The sequence below is a fragment of the Artemia franciscana genome, chromosome 10, assembly GCF_032884065.1.
Source record: "Artemia franciscana chromosome 10, ASM3288406v1, whole genome shotgun sequence".
Taxonomy (NCBI): Eukaryota; Metazoa; Arthropoda; class Branchiopoda; order Anostraca; family Artemiidae; genus Artemia; species Artemia franciscana.
Window position 1 is genome coordinate 23,691,574 of NC_088872.1, and position 12,336 is coordinate 23,703,909.

At 34.1% G+C, this 12,336-nt stretch overlaps 1 protein-coding gene across 4 annotated transcripts in view; it reads left to right on the forward strand.

Annotated features, from left to right (window-relative positions):
• The window catches only part of LOC136031940 (TBC1 domain family member whacked-like), a 37,071-nt gene extending 25,151 nt beyond the window's left edge, over window positions 1-11,920 (forward strand). For all 4 annotated transcript variants that reach the window (XM_065711941.1, XM_065711940.1, XM_065711939.1 and 1 more), the window contains exons 8-9: window positions 694-857; window positions 10,883-11,920. In XM_065711941.1, the coding sequence (XP_065568013.1) occupies window positions 694-857; window positions 10,883-10,972 (254 nt within the window). In that variant the 3' untranslated portion in view covers window positions 10,973-11,920. The remainder of the gene's footprint in view (window positions 1-693; window positions 858-10,882) is intronic.
• The last annotated feature ends 416 nt before the right edge of the window (window positions 11,921-12,336 follow it).

Genomic DNA, 12,336 nt, shown 5'->3' on the forward strand with positions numbered 1-12,336 from the left:
CTGCAGTAATGTATTAGGTCTTATAAAGTTGGTTAAAAGTTGTTCTGTTTGCGAGTAATGTATATCGTTTTCCTTTACATAAAAGTTTTTCTCAAATTATTCCAAAACAGGTATCTTACTTTTGGCACGTCGGCTGACTTTGATAAAATGCTTCGTTAAAAACTGAATTTTGAGGGTGCAGTGGCGCTAATTTGTGAAAGTGAAAGAAGACACGTAAAGACCATATTTTTCAAAATCTCGGGGAAGCAGAATTTTGTTGCTTTTCGACTTTTTTTCAAAAGAAAATACCAAAATAAAGTATTTTTTAATAAGGTGATGTTTGAATGCGGGAAACAATGGGGCCATCTATCCCCTTCCTCCATTAGCGCCCTTGTGAGGGTGTGTTCCGCAAACCACGTATCGTTAGCGATAATTAATTATTTTCTAGTTCGTTTATCCTAAAATTGCGAAAATGGCGAATTCATTCTCTTATCTGTTCATAACAATGCAAAGAAACTAATCATGCAATCATTTACAAAATGCCAGTTGATCTGCTATATGGTTAAAAAAAGATGAAATTAAACCCTATTAGATAGTAAAGCATGAATGATGTTTGCTCTGAAGCGCTGGAACTCCCTATAGCCATTTTTTTTTTATTTTAAATATATAGCCTATAGCCTTTAATCAGATTTTAATCTGATTAAAATTTTTCAGGTATCAAAGTGTTATTCCGTGTAGCTTTAGTCCTTTTGAAGTTTAGTTTGGGACGGGGCAAAAATTTGAAGCTATGTCCTACGATGTATGAAACTCTTCAGGTATTGAAACAGCTGCCAGATGAAATTACGAAGCCAGAATTTCTCATTCCACATGCAGAAAAGGTGAATTCTTCCCTTTTTTGTTAGTTTTTCCTATGCTGTATTAGAAAATATTACAAACTTAGAAACGTTGATGCATAGAAATACTGCTTCAGCTATCCTTGAATTTTTCGAAGTTTGGCCGAATTTGCTTCGAATAAAATTGGGCTCCTTGTAATCCAAAAAATCAGTGCTAGTGAAAATCAATAGTTTGTTATTTGCGTTTCCGCTCGTGTTTTTTCCTAATGTTAATTTTTCGGGGAAATTTCGGCGAAACTAATTATCTTTCTAAAAAATCCTGAGATAAACCTGTATAGAACGTGAAAACATGTATAGAAGTGCAGTGTGAGCTTCAGGAAAAGACAACTAATAAAAAACTAAAAGTGGAATATAGTAGTGAAACAGTGACTTGCTTTAAAAATAATATTTTTTTTTTATATATATAATATACATATAATATCTTGGGGTCCATGTTCAGGAAGACTAGATCAGAAGTTGAATACAAAATGCGAAACAAATTAGAGTAGGAAAATGAGGAAAAAGGAGAAGGAAAATGAGGAAAAAGGAGAGAAAGAGTAAAAGTGGGATTATATTAAAAAGAAGTATGTTTAGGACAAGGGAATGTATTTAAAAGCCTTGATCTTGTGAGATAACCCCCTAAGGCAAGTCTTAGGGTCAATTAATGATCGTCCTATAAATGTATATTAAGTTCTATTAAGTCTATTCTATTAATATATTAAGTCTATTAAGTTCCAAACACTAAAGAAGTTTGGTAAGTAGTCCTTTATCTCGTTACTTGCGGGCTGATTTTGAAGTGAAACAAAGGCTGTTCAGCTGGTAGAAATTCAGAAATCTAGAAGTTCCCGATTTAGATTATTTCTGAATATATATTATAAATACCGTTACAGGTGTTTTTGATGTTGTTGGTACTGTTGAGATACAATATTGTTTGGATATTCGGAGGAAGCCTAATTCACACATTGTTGGAGATACACCTTGGTTCATAAGCGACAAGAGTTCCTGTCCTAGAATCAAAGACAGATCACTACTAGTGGTTTCCTTCTTTTTGGCTTTGAAATCCCTGAAGTCGGGATGGAGGGGGGGATGATAATCTGGTATTGTTATTAGTGAAGATTGTAATCTTCAGTAGCATAAATTTCGCAGTTTGATTTAGATCTTGGATGCTTACTGTGATACAAAGTATAAATGGATTCCTTTATTACATATTACTATTTCTACATTACATAATTGTACATTACACATATATTTTTGTGTTACAATATTGGTTACTCATATTTTGAGCACATCTTTTCTGAAGGCTACTTATAGTAAAAGGATCCTATTAAACTCAAGAAAATTGAAAGAAAGATGTAATGCTTTAGTTTTTGATCAAAAATTCATTCTGCCAGTCTATGCGCTGCAGAAAACTTGAATTCTAGCTAAACTATTTATTTTGAGTATGTTGAACGGATTTTATAGCATTATTTAACCGTTAATTCCTCTGAGACTGTTCAAACAACTGAAGAGAGTTTTTTTTTTTTACTGTAACTAAGCCTGTTGAAGAACGCAAATTGTTTAAATAATTTTTTTTCTAGATTTTACAGTGAGCCTTGACGTTAGATACATGTAGAAGCAGGGTTGGTGGTGGTAGGGGGGGTGTAGAATTTAATCCCTAATCTCGCTTAATCCCGAGGAATATCTGGACAATGTCTGCAGCTTCGGTACTGAAATTGTGGAAACACGTCAGACATAGCATAAACATTTACATTCTTTTGCATAATTACACAAAAGGCAGAGGGCTGGGACGCTGGGAGGGGACATCTATTTTTACAGGTATGATTATCATTCTTGCATAATATACGAATGTTAAATTTGAATATACAAAATAAGTTTGAAGGTGGGCGCGGTGCCCTCTCTGACGTTTAAAGAATCCAAGGCTCAGACAGTTCGTAGCAGAAAATCTGTAAGTAAGAAGTGACTCTGGACAATAGATACCGAAACTTTAATAAATATAAAAAAAATTGATTTTAATATATTCAACTACAAAAGCTACTATTTGTGCTGATCCTAAATATGGAAACTCCTTCAAATTTAAAGTAGCTTATCCAAAGCTATTAGCAAATGAAAATTAGAAATTGAAGAAAAAGGGCTAAAGCTTCCCAGAAAGGGAGCAATATTCAGAAAAATTATGCTACAAAATTAAACGTGTATAAGAACTCTAAAGCCGCTAAATGTGAAAATTCTTATTTTTCAAGAGAAGAATAGTCATGCAAGCGTGTTTATTTACAAGAATATCTGTATCAAACCAGCAATTATGTGCTATTGAAAGAGGGTTCTAGTAACATCCCTTCCTTGGTTTTAAAGGCATACATATCCACTACTCTTTTCTTCCTTTAATAATTTATGATGAGGACGAAGTTTAACGGCGATTCCTTCAAGACGCAGTTGTTATTAATTTTCTTCGAGATTAAGGTGTGTGTTATGTAATAAGGTTTGTTTTCTAACAGATGCAGGTGGTTTTTACGTAATAGGGAATGTTTACTTCACGATTTTTAAGAGATGCAGGTGTATGTTGCATAATAGAGTTAGTTTACTCATGCAAATGGGTGGAGGTGTATGTTAACTAATTAGGAATGTTTTCTTCAAGACATTTTGAGATGTTTTTTCTGACATGAAGACATTCTTCTTCAAGGCGTTTCTCAAGACGATTCGACACATTTCAAGACGTTTTTCAAGACATTTCAAGAAGTTCTCTTTGACATTTTTCTCCAAGACGTTTTTTCAAAACATTTCAAGACGTTTTTTAAGGCGTTTTGTGTTCAAGACATTTTCCAGACATTCCAAGACGTTTTTAGACTTTTTTTTTCAAGACGTATCAAGACATTTTAAGACGTTTTAAAGATCTTTTTCTTCAAGAAGTTTTTCAAGACATTTTTCTTCAAGAAGTTTTTCAAGACATTTTTCTTCAAGACGTTTCAAGACATTTCAAAACTTGTTTTTCTAAAATGTTTTTCAAGATTTCTTTGGTTGCTATGTAATAGGGGAAGGTTTACGTATGTTAAGGATGACGCGGTCTCCCGTGTCACGCTAGACTTCAGGGGCCCGTGGGGAATCCTCGGTTGTAACTGAGAGTAGCACACACATGGGGTGTTACGTAATGAATGAACCCGGATTGTAAAATAATAATATGAGATTTCATTTTCTTTCAAGAATTTCTTTTTCAGGGAACCTGTATAATCTAAAGATTTTATGTCTCCATTAGGATTCGGAAGAGGTTTCTCTTCGACGGAATGGATCAGACAGCTTGACTATGAAAGCCTTCCTAGTATTATTATCTGGGAAATACTTTTTACATTATAACCTATATCCCGCACGGAGAATTCCCTGTCCCGCTTTCTAGAATGATGAACTGGATCGTGTGTTTTCCTATGTCTGTAATAACATGCAGGGGAAAAATCGATTACTAGAAATTTGTTACATTTTATGTGCACCTGCTTGTTAACCAATGCTTTAAAGGGTATTGTCAGATAATATTGGGGGTGGTTTTAGCGCGTTTTTAATAATAGAATCTTTTACTCTATTGGAATTTGTATCTGCTATCAGAAATGGAATAAAAGCGAGAGTATCATTTTGACTTGTCTGAGAGGACGCGGGTTCGAATCCCAGTGTACCCAATTCTTCAGTTTGGGACGGGGGTCAGTGGCGTGACTGTAAGCTTAGCCAGATTCGACCCAGCTCTAAATGGGTACCTGGAGAAATCTAGGGAAGGTAAACAGGAAAGGTGTGCGAAAGCACAGGATGGCTGGCCCCCAACCCCCCATTACACTTCCTGGCTGAAGGGCCAAGGAACGGAGATCAGCACCGCCGGTACGGATTGTAAAGTCTAATGCCGTATCCTTTACCTTTACCTTATCATTATGACTATAATATGATACACTTTCATATACGATCAAAAGTCTTTCCTTTTCCTCTTCACTACACAGAATTTTACACTTATATTAGAGGCAATCTTGAACGAGTCTACTTGTGTATATAGGCTTTAAGATACTTAAATTGCATTAGCGAAATAAATTGAAAATTCATCCTGGAACAAGAAATATAAACAATGAAGGCTTTTTTTGTAGATACAAGTTTAATAATGGAAAAACTTTATAAATTCATGAAGTCACAGAAAAAACAATTAAAACCCAACAAATGGAAAAACCAAACGTGAAAATACCTGATATAGGATAGAATATAAGCAAAAATAACCATGAATTAAAGAAAAGTGCGGGGCCTGGCAAGCAATTCTATGGGAAAAGGGGTGGAGGGTTGTTATTAGGGGTAAATTTAAGCCATATTAAGAGATATTTCTGAGAGCTCTTAATGAAAATGTATCATTTCATTAATGTATCATTTCATGCTCTATTTGACGCACTTGCAAGAAAAAGGACAAATGTTTGCATTCTGTTATATCTGAGTGGTTTGATAAAAATGCCACATTTTGTTGAGCCAAGATTATGCATATTCACGCGACCGTGACAATATGTGGCTGGCCCTTTCTAACAAGCTATTTCAAGGGGGATTATTATTAGAGTTAAATCTAAGTCATATTAAGAGACATTTCTGAGAATTTTTAATGAAAAATGCCCCGTTCTTTGACTTGAGTGTTAGGTTTCAATCCCCCTCCGTCGAAAAATTCTTTTAACATCCGCCATCATAACTTTAATCTGTAGAAAATGCAAGTCCAAGCATATACCTGAAATATTTCCAGATATTTTCTTGATAAAACGTACCTGTTTTGACCTCAGGTGACTTGGTAGTGCATTGAGTTATTAGTAGTTCTTTTTTTACAAGCCATTCATGCTATATAGCTGAAAAATTCTCAGATATTTCCATGATAAACCGTACCTGTGTCAACCTCAGGCGACTTAGTAATGCAATGACTTGTTATTAGTATTAGTATTTTTGTTTTTTTGCAAGCCATTCACACAATAACTTTAAAATTTTCAGATATTTTCTTGATAAAACGTACCTGTATCGACCTCAGATGGCTTTGTAGTACAGTGAGTTGTTAGTAGTAGTAGTATTTTTGTTTTTTCCATACTATTCATACTACACCCTATACATTTTCTTATATTTCCTTGATAAAACGTTCCTGTGTTGACCTCAGGTCGCTTGGTAATGTATTAAGTTGTTAGTTGTAGTAGTAGTATTTTACATATTTTTTGCATGTCATTCATACTATACGTTAAAGATTTTCGTATAGTTCTTTCTTGATAAAACGTACCTTTGCTAGCCTCAGGTGACTTGGTGCTGTGATAAGTTTTTAGTAGTAGTAGTAGTAGTAATTCCATGTTTTTTTCATGCCATTCATACTATTCATTAAAGATTTTCATATATTTTCTTGATAAAATCGTAGCTGTGCTAGCCTCAAGTGACTTGGAGCTGTGGTGAGTTGTTAGTAGTAGTAGTATTTTCGTGTTTTTTTTCGTAAGCCATTCATACTTTGCCCTAAACATTCTCAGATCTTTTCTTAATAAAACATAATTTTGTTAGCCTCAGGTGGCGTTATTCTGTGGTAAGTTATTAGTAATATTAGTATCATCGTTTTTTTGTAAGCCATTCATGCAATACCCTTAAATTTCCAGATGCTCTCTTGATAATTCGTACCTGTGTTGGCATTAGGTGACTTGGTTCGGCGGTGAGTTGTTAGTAGTAGTTCTATTGCTGTGTTTTTTCGCAAACCGTTCATATTATAAGTTAAAATTTTTCAGATATTTTCATGATAAACCGTAACTTTGTCGACCTCATATAGCTTGGAAGTGCAGTGAGTTGCTAGTAGTAGTAGTATTTCCATGTTTTTCGCATGCCATTTATACTACACCTTAATTATTTTCAGATATTTTTTGATAAAACATACCTGTGTTGGCCTCACGTGGCTTGTTGATGCAGTGAGTTGTTACAAGTAGTAGTATTTTCATGTATTTTGCATGCCATTCATACTATATCTTAAATATTTTCAGATGTTTTCTTAATGAGACATAAATATGTTAGTCTTAGGTTACATTATGCTATGGCGAGTTATCATTAGTAGTAGTATCATCATTGTTTTTGTAAGCTCTCCATGCTATACCTTAAACATTTTCATATATTTTCTTGACAAAACGTACCTGTGTCGACCTCAGGTCTACACATGATAGGTTAAGCTAGTTAACCTTTCCTATTAGCATGTGAGAAAAAATCCTTAAAAACGGTGCGAGTTTGCACGAAATTTCGATAAGAATCATATTGTTTTTCTTGCTGTTAAAACTAGTCGGTTGCAGGTACCCAGGGTGCGACACGTTAGTTCTAGGTTGCTGGTTTATTTGTAGGTTAACCCGTTTTATCATGAAAATATCTGAAAATATTTAAGTTTTAGTATGAATGGTTTACTAAAAAATCATGAAAATACCACTTCTACTAACAACACACTGCACCACCAAGCAACCTGAGATTGACACAAGGATGTTTTATCTAAAAAATATCTGAAAATGCTCTCACCGTAGCACCACGTCACCCGAGGCTAATGCAGCTACGTTTTATCAAGAAAATATATGACAAAAATACTAATACTACTAACAACTTTTTGCATTATCAAGTCACCTGAGGTCGACACAGGTACGGATTATCATGAAAATATCTGAAAAGTTTTAAGTCATAGTTTGGATTGCTTGCAAAAACCCAAAATACTACTACTAACAACTCACTGCATGGCGTGAAAAAACATGATTATACTACTAATAATAATAACTCACTGCAGAATCAAGTCACCTGAGGCTAAAATACTTTCATTAAGAAAATACCTGTTTTATTAAGAAAATACCTGGAAAAATGCCTTTGGAATTATGAAGGTGTCCGAGGGTGTCGTGTGCTATCCTAGTTTGCCATGGTGACATGCATATCTTGGACTAGCATGTTCTACAGCTTAAAGTTCAGCTGGGGTGTGTTAAAAGAAGTTTTTCGACGGAGGAGGACGAGAAACAGAACTCTTGGTCAAAGAACGGGGTATTTTTCATTAAAAGCTCTTAGAAATATATCTTTTAGTCTGACTTAAATTTACCTCTAATAATTTCCCTTTCCCCTGTAAATGCTTGCTATAGTGGGTGTGCCACATATTGTCATGGCGGCGTGAACATGCATAGTTGTGGCTCAAAGTAACTTGGCATGTTCATTAAAACCTGTCAGAAATAACCGAACGCAAAGATGTGTCTCTTTTTTCTTGCAGGTGCGTCTAGTAGAACAACAGAAACGATGTATTTTCATTAAGAACTTTCAGAAATATCTCTTAATATTGTTTAAGTTTAGGTCTAATAACAAGTCTCCATCCTTTTTCCATGGAATTGGTTGCTATGCCCCCTGCCTTTCTTTAATTCATGGTGCTTTTTGCTAATATTTTATCCTGTATCAGGTCTTTTTATGTTTTGTTTTTCTGTTTGTTGAGTTTTAATTGCTATTCTGTGATTGATTTTATAAGGTTTTACTATTAATAAACTTGTATCTACAAAAAAGCCTTCATTCTTTAGATTTCTTGTTCCAGGATGAATCAATGTATTTTACGAATGTAATTGAAGTGTCTTTTAGCCTATCTACATAGGCATGTACGTTCAAGATTGCCTCTAACATAGGTGTAAAATTAAATGCAGAGAAAAGGAAAAGAAGTACTTTTGATCGTATATGAAGCTATACCATATTCTAGCCATAATGATACTCTCGCTTTTATTTCATCTCTGTTAGTACATTCAAGTTCCAATAGAGGAAACGAATCTATTACTAAGAAATGCGCTAAGAACAGCCCCTAACATTATCTGATAATCCCCTCCCAAGAATTACTTGACAGTCTGGTGCACATCAAATATATCCAATTTCTATTAATTGATTTTCTCTCCTGCATGTCAATTATTAAGGACATAGGTAAACATGCGATCCATTTAATCAGTCTAGAAACCAAGACAGGGAATTCTCGGTGTGTGGAATAGGTTATAATATAGAAAGTATTTTCCTAATAATTATATTAGGAAGGCTTTCATAGTCCAGGTGTCTAGCCCTCCATTCCATTGAGGAGAAATCTCTTTCGAATCCTAATGTGGACGAAAATCTTAAGACTGTATGGGCTCTTTGAAAAAACGTATTGAAATGGAGTGTAATCTCTTAAAGTATTGTATGACAATCCACGTGTGCATCGTCATTACGTAACACCCCATATGTGTACTACCTACAGGTACAACCGAGGATTCTCCACGTGCCCCTGAAGTCTAGCATGTCGCGCGAGATTGTGTCATCCTTAACATAAGTAAACATTCCCCTAATACATAACAACCAAAGAAATCTTGGAAAATTCTTAGAGAAAAACGTCTTGAAACATCTTGAGAAAAGTTTTGAAGAAACATGTTTTTAAAAACGTCTTGAAGAAAAATGTCTAAAGAAACATTTTGAAATGCTTTGAAAAATGACTTCAAGAAAGAGGTCTTAAAAGACGTCTTAAAATATCTTGAAACTTCTTGAAAAACATCTTGAAGAAAATGTCTTAAAAAGCCTCATAGAATGTCTTTAAAAATGTCTTAAAGTGTCCTTGAAAAACGTCTTGAAGAAAAATGTCTTAAAAAAGTCTTGAAATATCTTGAAACTTCTTGGAAAAATGTCTCGAAATGTGTTCAAAATTCTTTAAAAACGTCTTAAATATGTCATAAAAATATCTCGAAATGTCATGAAATATAACAACCGAAGAACTCTTGAAAAACTCTGAGAAAAAACGTCTTGAAATGTCTCTAAACGTTTTTAAAAATGTCTGGAAGAAAAAGAGACTTAAAAAACGTCTTGAAATGTCTTGAAACATCGTGAAAAACGTCTTGAAGAAAAATGTCTTAAAATATGTCTCGAAATGTCTTGATCGTCTTGAAAAATTTCTTGAAAAAAAAATGTTTTAAAAAACTTCATGAAATGTCTTGACATATCTCGAAGAAAAGTGTCTAAAGAAGTGTCTTGAAATGTCATGGAACGTCTCGAAAAAATATCTTAAAAAATGTCGTGAAATATCTTGAAGAACACAGTCGCTTTTACATATACACCTGCATCCATCTGTGTGAGTCAACAAACCCTATTATGCAACATATACTTTTATCTCTTAGCAAACAAACCCTATTACGTATCATGCACCTGCATCTCTTAGAAAACGAACCCTATTACGCAACAACCACCTGCATCTCTTAGAAGATAAACTCTATGAAGTATAAACACTTACATCTTTAAGAAAATTAATAACACCTGTGTCTTGAGGGAATCGCCGTTAAACTTGTTCGCCATTTTACATCATTAAAAGAAGAAAAGAGTAGTGATTATATATGTGCCTTTCAAACCATGATGGGTATACTAGTGGTTCTTTCTAATAAAAATTCTATGATCTAAGGCCTTTTCCCAATAGCAAAAAAGATTGCGTCGTAGGAAACTACCAAATTTTAGTGTTTTGAACCGTAAAACTGCTATTCTTACCCAAACAGTGCCAAAATTTTGTGGAGCACAATTTCTGAAAACTTTCGAAAGGGTGTCAATACAGCCTCCCTTAGACCATTTATCCGATAAAACTAACAGCTATAGCGTATGGAATTGTTGCACCATCTACTAGGTGTCGGCCAATCGATTCTTTTATACGATGAGACAGCGTTGCCATTGTTCTTGGGGGTGTAGAGGCAGGGGGCCCTGCCTCCCAGATTGTATTTGCCCACTTCCCTAAATTCCGAAAAACACATTATTTGGGGGATATTTTCATTGAAAGATGCCTTTGTTGGGTATTTTCATTGAACAAATGAATAAGTCATGTATCCCCCTGAATCTTGTGAATTGGTACCTCTGTGGAGGGGGTATAGGGCGTAAAAACAAGTCTCAGGTCAACATTTTAATGATGGCTTCTTCAGATAAATTGTATGAGTTTTCAGATTATTACAGAATCTCTGATCTCCCTTCCTTTGCCTGTCGAATTCAAAGAGAAAAAACTGTTGTCCCTTTGGAAAATAATTTTTTTTTTTTAATTTCAGATAAATATATCTGTGTTTGACATTGAGAAGGAGAGACGAAAGCAAAGAGAAAAACGGCTAAAGGGAAATTCAAGAAGTAATGGTAATTGAGTGCTGTGATCTTTGTCGTTTTCTTTTTTAGAGGTAGACTTTTTTTTGTGTATTTCAGGGTTAGCCAAATCCCATGAGCTTGGACACTCTTTTGTTCCGGTGCTTTTGTTTATTTGTAAATTCGGATGTTCTACCCCTTAATGAATGTTCCTCATTATTCAGGTGTAGGCTACTCTAGATTTTGGCGCTGACCTTGCGAGTAACTTGTATAATAAAAGCATGGCAGTAATTTCGAACAATTCTATCATGGCATTGTATATATAGTCTAGTGAACTTGATAATCTTACTTTGAATTAGTCTGTTATGATATTATTGTCCTAAAACATCATTCAAATTTTGTAATAATCTATTAGAGGACAAAGTGATGAGTTCTAAATATAATTTGTGTTTTTAATTGAATAATTATTTAAGATTAATGTGAAAATTTTAATCCTGGAACTACCCACAAGTTCAGCGCCATAATTGATTTAGAGTAGTGTCAATTTTGTGATTTAGTTGTATAAACAGGATATTTTGAGGATAGAAATTGCCGAAAGTTGTGTGCTAAAGTAGAATTAATGCATACTTTAGTTTCAGACTCTATTTTTGCAACTTTATGTTGGAGCAATTTATTGTAACGAAATTTAAAAGTCAAAGGTTATATATATATTATCCGATTTCTTGTCGTAGATTTGAGGTCAGGAGGGTAGCAATTGCAAGAAGGGCTAGTGTAGCATCAGTATTGGATTTTGTTCATAATTGTTGTCATTAATATCTGTGTTATATTAAAAAAAGCTGATGATTGTTTAAATATTTTTGTATGGTATTTAACAATCATATTAGATTTAGTTTTGGACTTTATTTCTTTGTATATATTGCACGGTGGTCGTATGCAGAATGTCATGCATCTGAGAGATTCCAAAAATGTTTTTTCTTCTTTTTTTTTCAAAAACACAATTTATGTAAAAATGTTACGTCTTTGTAGACTTTAAAAAAAAATCCGTAAGCATTTCCTGCCTATATAAGAAAAAGTTCTAAATGTTATAGCTCAGTGGTTCAAGACCTACAAAACTGTATGAATGTCTGGTGGTTTTCTCTGGGATTTTTCTTGGAGTTGGAGGAGGGTGAAGTTATAACTGAAAAATAAGGTATTTACTGAAAGAATTCTGAATATTTTGGTGCAGTATCTAGACGTGTTTATCAATGGAGAAAAAAGGAAAGGGCATTGTAGAAGAAATCGTAAAAAAGGGGTTAAACATGAAACAATGCTGTACAAAAGAAAAAGAATTTTACATCTGATTAGCTAAAGCTTCTGTTTCAAACAGAATCTGAATTGTTTATATAAACATCTGTACTACCGTGTTGAATTTAAAAACATGAACTTC